We start from the raw sequence: 12,310 nt of genomic DNA, 5'->3' as shown, positions 1-12,310 counted from the left end.
CTAACTTAGATAATTCATGTTTACTTATGTACAAGATGAGGCATGGCAGCCTAACTTAGATAATTCATGTTTACTTATGTACAAGATGAGGCATGACAGTCTAACTGAGATAATTCATTTTTACTGATGTACAAGAAGTCTTCTTCCTTAATATCATGGCAGAAAGTAAACTGAAGATGACTTTTCGGACTATCCATCCAATATCTAATCCATTTACAAATTATCGCGCGTTAAAACCAGTTTAATATTATTAACTTTACTTACCGATATAAAATGTTTAAATCTTGTACATTACATAGATTTGAGTTATCAATATTTAGATGAATAATTAAAATATATTTAGAGAACATATTAATTACATAACCTTGTCCTAAATTTAAATGATGAAGGACATAAGTGTTAATTTTTATGAAGTAAATAGCAATTAAAATTGCAATTGTTACAATACTTTGTGATGAAAGAGGTTTATGATCAAGGCTTATCTTTATAATTAATGTTTCTTCCTTTTATCTCAAAAAATGTAGTAATCAGCCTGAGGACCTCAGACACCGCTTCACTTCTCCTTACCTCATCTCTCTTCTGCTTGTGAGGACTGAAGTGGGTCATTTGGAGATAAGCAATGAATATGATATTAAAAATGAGATTTTTATTTATATGATAATAATAGAATTACACAGACAACACTTCTAGGTCCTAATAGGTTCAGGATTTATCATAGGAACAATTCTGTATTCTACTAGTACTTCGTACATAAAAGTGCCATAATATTAATGTATTGTGAGGATAAAACAATAAAAAATAATGAGGTTATTCAATGAATTTTTTTTATTTTTTATGGATTCTTTTGGCATCTGGCATTGAAGGAGGAGGCTCATATTTTCCTATTCGAGGTCTGAAAAAGCAATATAAAAATATCGTCAGTAGACATTGATAAATAACTAAATTGATAAATTTAATGTTATGTACTATATGAACTATATGCGTGTATATGTTATGTAACTATATAAGAAATCGTTCAGACCATTGGCATATATATTCAGATTAAGGGATAACAGGTCCAAGCAAAGGAGTCTTTAGGTTTTGAAATAGTTTTACCTTAAACTAAGATTTTAGAAATATAAAAGGAGACAAGATAAGCACATGATATTAAATTTAACTATTTTATAGTTATATATTTAACTATTTGTATGAGTTTTCTTTATTTTTTGGGGAAAGGAGGTGGAAGATCCTGAAATATTTACCTCTTGGGTTCCTCAATTATCTTAACTTTTATCCATCACTCATCACTCATAATAATAATAATAGTAGTGATGACCGGAGGATAAGGGGGCCTTTTGTAGCTGAGTGAGTTGAGGAGTAGAGAAGTCCCCTTAGCAACTTCGTGTCTGCAATGCCAATAGTTGGCTTCCGGCCTGGTTGACTTTTATTTTGTGGCGTTCCCGCGAAATAAAACCTCAACCCCTCCACACTGGTTAGAGTAGATTGCTTACCCCTAGAATAAAACGCCGGGGGGTAAGTAACCTATTTCGGAGGATATTTCACGATAGATTGGCCAGGAAAAAGGCTAGAAAAAGACGCCACAAAAAAAAAAAAAAAAAAAAAAATTAAAAGATGAGCGAAGGATAGGAAAATCATGTGATTCTGTTCTTTAATAACTTTAACTTCACCATTGACTTAGGACTTCATAGAAATTTCAACAATGTCGGGTGTACAATTTTTTCCACAATGTCTTGATTGGATGTTGTTTGGAACTTACTTTAAAATTATACAAGGTCTAAATTCTAAAAATAATGATATAAAATATGTTTTACTATATTGTTTCTTGCAATTTTTTATCGCTTCATTGAAACCGGCGCAAATGGAGATGTCTGCTTGTGTTTCGGCGCACTTGAGGAATTGCTTTATTTCATGAGCGCATGGACCGGTGGGCTCTGTGGCACCATATTGTTCCCTCGCTGCATGCACATCGTTGCCGCCTCCTGAGAACATCCCTGTTACACCAGCGCCCACTGCATGTCCCTGTAGCAACGAATTAAAACTTGTAGTTAATTACTCAGTTGAGTTTCGCTCCTTCCACAGCTATACATGGTGTTACAGGTAGAAATGCCGGTAATAAAGGGATAGTTCACCGAAAATGTAACAACAGTGACACTGTTCATACAGTCGTTATCCAGATACGATTTTTTTCCCATAAAAAAACCCTTAGATCATTATCCGCTATGCGCATGGGCGATCAAAAATCCGATTGAACAAATAGATTTCATGCCTTAAAGACCTAAAAAATGTTACCCATATTGTAGGTAACTTCTAAAGTAACAATAAACCGAAAAGCGCATGTGCAATTGAAAATCCGATTGAACAGACAGAATCAGGACTCGGAAAAGATCTCCACGCCCAAGGAAACTACAAAAATAACAATAATTCGAAATGCTTATGAACCGTAAAAAATCAGATTCAGTTAGTTTTCAATTGACATGGAAAAAGTTTTAATTGAACTGGAAATAGTTTCGATTGACATGGACAAAGTTTTAATTGAACTGGAAATAGTTTCAATTGATATGGAAAAGGTTACATTTGATTTGGAAATGCTATATCTTCAACAAGAGAAGAGCCCAGAAAGAGGATAGCATACATCACACGAGAAATGGATTCGAAATAGATAACCAACCATTTTCTTCTCAAAATGAACAAAATACGGAGAGACCATATGCTGCAGTCTGGAAAAACTAAACAACTTCACAGAAGAAGAAATGAGGCTCTCATAAAAACAACATAATACCGAATATTATCCCCTATTATTCCAGAAGATGAACTGGATTATACTCGTAATAATATAATAGCGGTAATGAAGTTTGGCCAGCAATAGGCAAAAATGAAAAAAATCTGGACCACTACAATACATAGAAGAAAGATGAAAAGAAATTTTAAATAACTTAGATTTGAAAAGGAAGAAAGACAATATTTCGAGAAATTGAGGGTTTGAAATAATTCCTGTATTCCAAATACTGGCAACCGAGAATATTTGCGACTATCGCGTATTAATAACCCTCCCGAATAAAATTAACTCCAAGGTGCTTCAGAAAAGGTTAAGTAAAAAAGTGGAATCGCAACTTGAGGAGGTACAGAATGGTTTTAGGGAAATAGGAGCACTCATGATGTAATTTTCATTTCGAGATTTATAAATGCATCGGCCTGTTATAAATATTGTTTTTAAGTAAATCAACGCCGTACAGTATTTGAGAAACTGGTGGAATTTAGGACACATGCCATTTATTGATTAGAAATAGTTTAGAGGATTGCTTTTGTTCCTCTAGTGTTATTCCTCACTGATTTCAGCATTATTTTACTCTCTTGAACTAAGAACTTGGTTTTGGTTAATTCATTCCAAGTGGTCTAGCTGAGATTGATTTTTACATTAAAAGAATTCACAAGTCTATTCCTCGAAGTCTTGATTCTAATAATTAATTTTTTGTATCCGATTTTCACATGGCGCCCATTTTGGTTTAGTTTTTCAATCATTTTTATTAGAATTATCACAAGTGCACACGTGTTTTTTTAATTACTCAATTATGGGCTGTCGTAGGTAACTAAAATAAACCGCATTGTGGCCATATTCTGGCATTTATAAATCCCCTTTTTATCTGCCTGATAGGTTTCTGCCAATGTATTATATGTTGTTCAAGTTATTAAAGGAAAATAACCAAAGTAGGTTTTTCGTAGAGTAATTTTCTGTAAAAAGGAACAAAGTACAATATATTTTAATGGTGCACGACAATTCAGTGTTGATAAATTAAAAGAACTGCACGTTTGTTCTAAATCTAAAAACTACTGAAAAACTGAGCCTAATGATTTCAGTAATCAATATTGATTTATTATGGTGAATAATACTGACCACGGCGGATCCTACTGCCACACCCGCGGCTGTTGCAGCCATCTGCTTGAAGAGGCCCGGCGCCTGCCTCTGTGGTGGAGGAGGTGGTGGCGGCGGCGGTCTCCTGGAAATTCAACAACTATAAAAAAAGGAGAAAAAAAAATCATTGTCTCTGTTTTTGAAAGTATTAAAAGCAGTGATTCCCAACCCATTGTGCGATATTAATTATCTTTTCTGATATATGTGTAAGCTGAAATGTATATGTTGCGGTGAAACAGGCTCTCTAAAAGTGATTCAGTGACTCTAAATGCAAAATTTAAGCAACCTGATCTTCAAATATTTTCTAAAAGGTTCAATATCCAGGTTAGTGGTCCGTGCACTCCTATGTGTTGGGAACCACTTATTTAAAATATATTTCTCGTTTATATCGTTATTTTCATATAATGTGAATATAAATCAACTAGTATTAACATTTATGTACCCACATAGGAGCAAATCGTAAATTTTAGAGTAGAAACGTAAAATATACATATATATCCGGTTCTAGTACAGAATTGCTTTCTTCTTTGAAATCTGACGAAGGTAAATTCCTGACCTCAATTACGAAAACAGATATAGAGTTTATACATAGGATTAGATGTTGAGGTAAAAATTATACAGTCAGTTAAATAATTTCTTACTCTGAATTAATCTCAGCTATAAAAATTTGGAAATGTTTGGAAAAATCTTTCGACAGAGATTTATTTTAAAACCTATACCATGGGTTTTAAAAGCGTAAAACCTTCCTTTCCTGTAGTTTTCTTTATATATTAGTTGCAAGATACTTCTGAATTCGCTTTAATTTTCAACATTAACTTTTTAACGCTTTAACTGAAAACATTGAACGTTTTTAGAACAACGTTTCAGAAAGCATTCCGAGAAGGATATGGTTCAGTACTTCGAAAACCATGGAAGTGCGTGGGGAAAAACTCAGTAGTGTCCTATTATGTCCAATTAATAAAGCATGTTGTTTCTCTCATAATTGGTTTAAGATATAATAATCTATACCTCTGGGTAAAGTAGTAATAGTAATCCATACCTCTGGGTAAAGTAGTAATAATAATCTATACTTCTGGTCAATGCAGTAATAGTTATACCTCTGGGTAAAGTAGTAATAATTATCCATACCTCTAGGTAAAGTAGTAACAGCAATCAATACCTCTAGGTAAAGTATTAACAGCAATCAATACCTCTGAGTAAAGTAGTAATGGTAATCAGTACCTATATAATAAATAGTAATAGTAATCTAAAGGTCTAGATCTATATAGGTAAAGTTATGTACCTCAAATGTACAGGACACTGTATTACAATTTCTCAAGTTTACAAGCTAGCAGTTTGAAGAGATAGTTCCCTTGAATAAAATTGTAATTAGTGTTGTTAAAAATATTTAGTCCCTTTACAATATAAATGTCTGGAGAGCGTAAAAACCCTTAAATATAAATATGCCTGTTCTCTACATCTTGAAGTTTTTGTTTTTAATACAAATATTCTTTCTTTCATCAATTATCTATTTCGTTTCCGTTTTAAAAGGGAAATCCTAGCTTAACAGACAGTTAGTTCCATTATAAAGTTACTGAAAAGAAACTTTCTTATGACATTAAAAATATATGTTCACCTATGAAATAGTTGATAATATTTTCGAGGTCAGAGTCATGCTATAAGCTCATTTTCATGTTTGATTAAAACGTCACGCGCCTGCTTTCACTACGTCAAACATTTCTCAAAATCCTTGCATTAGCAAATAATATTTGTTCTACATTTTACTACTTTTCTGAACAAAAGGATTTCACTGGTTATTTATTTACAAGTACTCTTATTTTGATGTATATTACTGTTTTAACTGTTCTGTAAATATCAAAATATGTTATTTGATATTCTGAAATACAATTTTTCCGTCGAATTTCCAAATCACAGCGTTATTTACTAAGTTATATTCAGGCTAAGTATGAATTACAATGCCTTCCCAATCTGTGTTAATGAGGAAACAATTATTTTATCTTGCTGGTAATTATGAGAACTCTGCAAACCTAACACAGCACTTGGGGAGAATTTTCCATAGGCAGAAATATTAAAAAGGATTAACGCTTGTCTAAAATGGTTAGGCCACACAGAAATAAACGTATTGGAACTATAGAAAGCTTCTCTATTTTACAGGTGATCAGTACCTAGTAAGTTGTTCTACTATTGCTGTAGCCCCGAAGTTTATTATTAAGCCAGTCCTAAATGTTCTTCAGAAACCATTGAGTACCCTGAATGGATCCCGTGAATTTAGCTAAACCATAGTACATAGTAATTTAACTAACTATAGTATCCAACTATATCTTTATGATATGTCTCGTGTTTCCACCTGCACCACAATATTTTATATCACCTCTCCTTGTATCGTTTCATCTTCTAGAAAAGAGTCTATTTTATTTGACTGGCTTTATCAGAATGGCCTGCTTACTTCCCTAAACAGTTTTTCCTGACAGAGTAAGTCTCTTACGTATTTTTGTTAAGCGATTTGTGGCTTGAAGATACAAGTATGCGAACGAAATTAAAGCATGGAGAAATGGAAAACATTTCTTCAGTGACAATCGCTGTGTCCAAGTCGATATTCTTCATGTTATTTCCTCCTCTTCGAAACCAAATGGGCTTGGATTTGTAATTTCTTAATAGATCAAAGAGCTGTGAAGTTCATTCTACTATAGAAAAACCTAAACTTTTCATTCGAAGCTACATAAACCTAAAACTACTAACAGCACTAAAAAAACCTAATAGATCATTATTTTAACTAGAGTAAATTTTTTAAAATATGACCTCCTTACGTTTAATAATTCTTGGTATATAGTTTTGCATAATCCAAACGTTTTGTCGGAACAACTAGATATCTATATTTTGTGAATTTATTTTGGCGCACAATATGCCAACTACTATTCCTACGAAGATAAGCTTTATGAACTACTTTATAGTACATTCACCGAGCTTCACTTGGAGCTCTAATAGATGTTTGTATGTATAATAGTTCCTGGAATATGGGTTTCTATAAACCAAACTTTTGTCCGAACAATTAGATGAACATTCTAAGCTTTCGTTCTGATGAATATAATGAAAACTGCTACATCTACTAAGAAAATCGTTATAAACTAATTATTAGTGTATTCAACTAGCTTCAATTTGAGTACTAATAGACATATTTAAGTCGTTGTAGGAATGGTAATTTCCAAACTCTAAGACTTACTAAACTAGACCTGCGAAGGTCTACTAGGCCATACTTAGACCCGGCAGTCTGAGGTGGAAGTAAGTGAATCATTATCCACCGAGCAACTCTTTACCCTCAAGATTTTTTTTCTTAATTTTTATAATTACCTTTAACCTTTGTTCATTCTTGGAACAAATTTATACCGAAATAGTACACATTTGCAATATTCAATATTATCTACTTACGGAGGAGTTGAATACCTTCTTGGGGGAGAAAAACCCCTTCCCCCACCCCTTCCTCCACCCCTTCTCATCTTGCCATAAGAAACGTTTAAAATAATTTCATATCATATCCTAAAACACTATCATGTGATCTTCTTAACATATGGTAACATTTTTTGTGAATCCATTGACGAGTTAATTAGTTCAACAATTGACACGAAAGATTATAGTTTTTTTCGTAGTGAATACAATGAGTAAATCTCGTTTGTCTGACATGCATGATTCAGTAAAAAAAACAATAAAGAACAATTTTAGAAATTATTATAAAAATTTACGCAGACGTGTAGTAACAAATAATTCAAAATTAATTTTATAAAACAATCAAATAGAAAAAATTTAAAAAAACAAAGAACTACTCATCAATCTTCGAATATTTTAATCGAAGATTGATAAGTAGAAGCTTCACAAGTTATGATTGTCCAAAAGCCTAAGAGGATCCCCAAGTGGTTGAGTTAGATAGTCTGGCTCCAATTTAAACTGTGGGGTACTCTATACCCGAAGGCCTCTACAATACGTGCTCAAACAGGTTAGGTAGCTGGTTAGGAGGTGAGTGAACAGAATGAGTCTTACGGGTGTTAGCCCTAAGTCCTCGAAGGGTGCTAACTTCGCTCTGCACGATACTAGAATGCAGTCGCGAAGGGGGATGCAAGCCCTGACTGTGTGCTAGCTGCAGGTCCTTACAATGGGAAATAACATATGGGTAGGAGGAGAGATCCAAAGAAGGCTGTGAGAAATAAAATTCAATATAAATTTCCAATAACAGCATTAGACCTTACTGATCCACTATTTCATTATTAATCTCGGCTTTTTAAGCAGGGAATTCCGTGAGGCAGAAATTCGTTTTTTTTTTTTTTTTCTTTTTTCTTGCAGAAATTCGCACTGGGGCCTCCCAATTTGACCCCAGTCAGTTCTCAGGGCTATTAAACGCCATCGAGAGTTACTACGTGTAATACCCTTGCTTTCACAAGATCAGAATATTCTATTGTAATCTTAACTAGTTAAAATTTATGATTATGACAATATCTTATATAGTTGTTACATGTGTGAAATTAAAGTATATGCAAGGAATTGTACAAATATTAATATACGGTGTTTACCCAATAACATTAATAGTTCCTGTTTTAGTTGGTAGGTTGCGTCATGCCGGGTCAGGGTGGTTTTGACCAGCTAATAGGGGTGTCGCTACAAGGAGAAAAAAAGAAGTTATTTGATTGCAATGTTTGCTTACTAAAATGAAAACTACAATATGAACAGTTTGCAGTCAAAATTGATGGCTCTGCCGATCATAGTGAGGTGGAATAAAAAATCACGGTTGTTCTAGAAGTTCATTTTGGGTCCTTTCAAGTAAAGAATTTCTTAGAAAATCATAAATAAAATAACTCAAAATCAAAACGTTTTCGACCTTTTTGATTTCATATTTGTTTCGACGAAATATGCTTTTCAACTGACAGAATGGCTAACTTCAATTTCACCAGTTTTCAGGAAAATACTTCTATTAATAATTACCATCCCAAATTCTTTTTTCTTTTCACTTGATGAATTTGTCATAAATATAAAAATATAAGTTTACTAAAATTAACATTATGCACTTAATCGGCTATTCATTGCTGAATTTTTATAGAACCAGTATTGAAAATACCAAGACCAATTTTATGGTTAGCCTCATATAACAATAGTACATTATATCCATTTTTTGTTTTCGGTTTTATTTCTACGTTTTAACTGGTTTAGTTTAAAATTACTGTTAGACAGCAATTTGATGTGGTAATAAATTATTATTACTTTTTACGTTTTAATATCTTTTGTCTGGTTGTTATTGTTTTTACAAACTTAAATGACTAATTTGAAACTTAAAGTTAAGAAGTTAATGGACCGTGTTATTTATGTGGTTAAGCATTAATCTGTAAATAATCCATTTCATGTATTTTTTTATTAAGTTCATTATAGTAGAAATAGAATAGAATAGATATTGAATTGAATTACATAAATCTAGAAAAATTAAAAAGACTTTATATTGTTATTTATTTTTTTATTAAAATAATAAAAATACTTAATACAGCTGACAGGGAAATAAAAATTATAGCTGAAATTTCTAGAAAGATCTTTTATTGCATGAATTTTATAATAATAAAGTTTTTTTTTTTTCAGCCGCACTTGCCGGTTCAAATCCGGCCTTGGGGCGTTGACTTTTTCATTAAGTGGCGGTCCCACAAAATGAAAAACTTGACCCCCAACCATAGGTAGAATAGGTTGGTCACCTGTAGATAATCAGGTGAACATCACCTTCGACGTGGATTGCTTTAAAATAAAAAAAGATGTTTTTCATAAAAACATTTTTTTATTTAATATAAATCTTCAAAGGCGATTTTCATTTGTTACAACCACATTAATTATTTTATTTTATATACAAGAAGCGTATTTTATCGATTTGCAATTATTTTGGATGAAAACATGATTCTGTCAAAAGAAATAATTTCACATCACATAATTTTTTTACAAAACTAGAATCGGATCTCAACTTTCTGTAACCTACCTGTACCTAATAATTTGGACTTAACGATCGATGAATAAGAAATTTTGTCAGAAAGTGAAAAATAAAATATGGTACGGTAGGGGGCTCATCTCGAATAATTGAGGGTTGTACGAAAAACAAAACTATCTCTGCTTAGCAGCTTGAAAAGAAAACTGCTATAAATGGTTTAAACAAAAACTTGCTCAGTTACTATGCTAAAATTACAACTACTTAAATTACATACTGGTTTAGTTATTGCTTCCTATTCTGTAAGCGCAAAACATGCGAAGATGTGAAAAAACCTTTCTCCTTTTATGAGAGATAGATAATTCTCTCACTACTTTATTTTATTAATTCCATTCTGTAAAATTATTAACGTTATGTCATTCTGTTTATATTTTCTATATTCATAGGTTGTTATCTTGTTCTGTTCTTAGCTCTGATGAAGGCTAGAAATTCTAGCCGAAACGTTGGCACGATTAAATAAGTTACATCAACTTATTTTTTTTTTATTATACCGCACCCCCAACCATCTTCTTTCTCCTTTTCCTTTCCTTTAGATTATCGGACCACTGCCTACATTGAATTTTTTATTACTTCTGAGTTCTGCTTTAATATTCTTAAATATTGCTTACGAGATACCGTGTGTGTGAATTTATAAAACCATGGGACAAATCTGCCAACTGGTCAGAGTGGAATGGTCTGCAACTGTTTTACGAAGGCCTATATTTAATTTCCTCTAATATAATAGTAATAATTAAATAAACCTTTAATTCATCATGAATATCTTGAATAAAGATGACAATTTCCTGATTTGGTTTACTTCATTTAAACTTTGTAATTGGTTCTAGTCTTGATGTCATTGTAATTAAAACTAATTTTAAATCTTGCGAAAATCAAATTTTGAAAACATTATATTATCACGTTAGTAATTATTAATTTTGTAATGTAGGATCTGTTTTGTTTTTTTACTTTCAATTATCTATATATGTAATTTATTGTAAGGTAAAATATTGTGATCGTGAAAAATTTTGAATTCAGTTTTTGACGGAAAAACTCAAGACACAATATGACCTGCGTGTATTTGGTCTATTTAGTTCATAAACGAAAAGTCGTAACAAACTGATATTACATATTTATGGCTATTATGTCTGGGATGTGACGGCAACTTTTTCGATGAAATCGATCCACCTGAAGTAGTACCACTTTATAGAATCGATTAATCATATTTTTCCAATTTTCTTAAAAATGACTTTAACGATTTTGATTCAACTTAGTATATCAATGAAAAATTATATGGTCTTTAATATCAAATACGCTGTATCCTCATTGAAGTAGTTTGATGCGGCTTAAATTCGGATTATTTAAAAATCTTTCCTTAAATTACCTTGAATTTGTCTCAAATTCTTACTAGTTTTCAAAAATAAATAAATATAAACTATGAAAGGATTTGATAATTAACTTAAGGTGAAAAGAGGTTAGACATTTTTTTTTATTTTAAGAAACATTCCCGTAAATATTAGTGTCACTAGAGACATATTACATTTTGTTGGAAAGCCAATGATTTTAGAAAATATAATATTTAATATAGAAAAGCTTAGAAAGTAAAGGAGAAGGAAACGAGTGGGGATTGATTTAAACTCAAAGTAGGGTGCTAAGTAAAAGCTTTGTGATGCGCACACCTGATTTGTTCTCTAGGTCTTATAATAAATCATAAAACACTCAAAGGAATTGAATTAGAGTTAACTTTTACAACTAAAAAAAAAAATTGATCTTTTTTCTTGAAGAATTCGTTACTGAAATGGTGGAAACTGGAGTAGTTCTGAGTTTAAAAGGTTTAGGAGCAAACCGGCTGGTAGAAATCTGTTTCTTGTGCAGCTCATTTGGATCCAACTCCCGGAAGAAAACTGGTCGTTTTTTTTGTTTTTTTTTACAGTCTTAATGATAAAAATATTTCCATCAATTATACGCAATGAAAAATTAAACAGTTCATCCCCTAGGTCTCAATATGAATGATACCTATGTCGATAGTTGCAAATGTGGTTGTAGGCAAAATACTGAACAGGTTTCTTTTAATAAAATGTCTTCCAATCAATTTGTATTCTCTTCCTGTTTCCCTTTATCGTCTTTAAATGGATCCTGCTTCCACATTGCTAAATATTTGTGAAAATTAAATAATATTACCGCGGTACTCATTGTAAGGATCCCTGTCCGAAAGCAACAACAGTCTACAAATGAGGGAAATTATCCTTCTTTGAGGTGTGAATTTTTGGTCTAATAAGGGATTTATTCTTAAGAATGAAATTGGGAGGCGATTTTAAATAGGACTTTGTAATTTTCCAAGAAGTATTTAAGATTCGTTTCCTCGTCAGGAAACAGTTTACATAAAAATCCTCTTTCCTCAGCTCATCAACTTTCAGTTAAAA

The 12,310-nt window shown here is 32.1% G+C and overlaps 1 protein-coding gene across 1 annotated transcript; it reads right to left on the bottom strand.

Annotated features, from left to right (window-relative positions):
• Positions 1–802: 802 nt before the first annotated feature.
• Positions 803–7,487, bottom strand: LOC106685983 (coiled-coil-helix-coiled-coil-helix domain-containing protein 10, mitochondrial). Its single transcript, XM_014429043.2, has 4 exons — positions 7,337–7,487; positions 3,893–3,995; positions 1,812–2,019; positions 803–892 (listed from the first exon to the last, which is right to left on the bottom strand). The coding sequence occupies exons 1-4, from the start codon at positions 7,402–7,404 to the stop codon at positions 882–884; spliced, it is 390 nt and encodes a 129-aa protein (XP_014284529.1). The 5' UTR covers positions 7,405–7,487; the 3' UTR covers positions 803–881.
• Positions 7,488–12,310: the final 4,823 nt, after the last annotated feature.

This window comes from Halyomorpha halys, unplaced genomic scaffold, assembly GCF_000696795.3.
Source record: "Halyomorpha halys isolate HHAL.00 unplaced genomic scaffold, Hhal_1.1 Scaffold764.1, whole genome shotgun sequence".
Taxonomy (NCBI): Eukaryota; Metazoa; Arthropoda; class Insecta; order Hemiptera; family Pentatomidae; genus Halyomorpha; species Halyomorpha halys.
The sequence above is the reverse complement of the archived record's forward strand: the minus strand, read 5'-3'. Positions and strand labels throughout refer to the sequence as shown.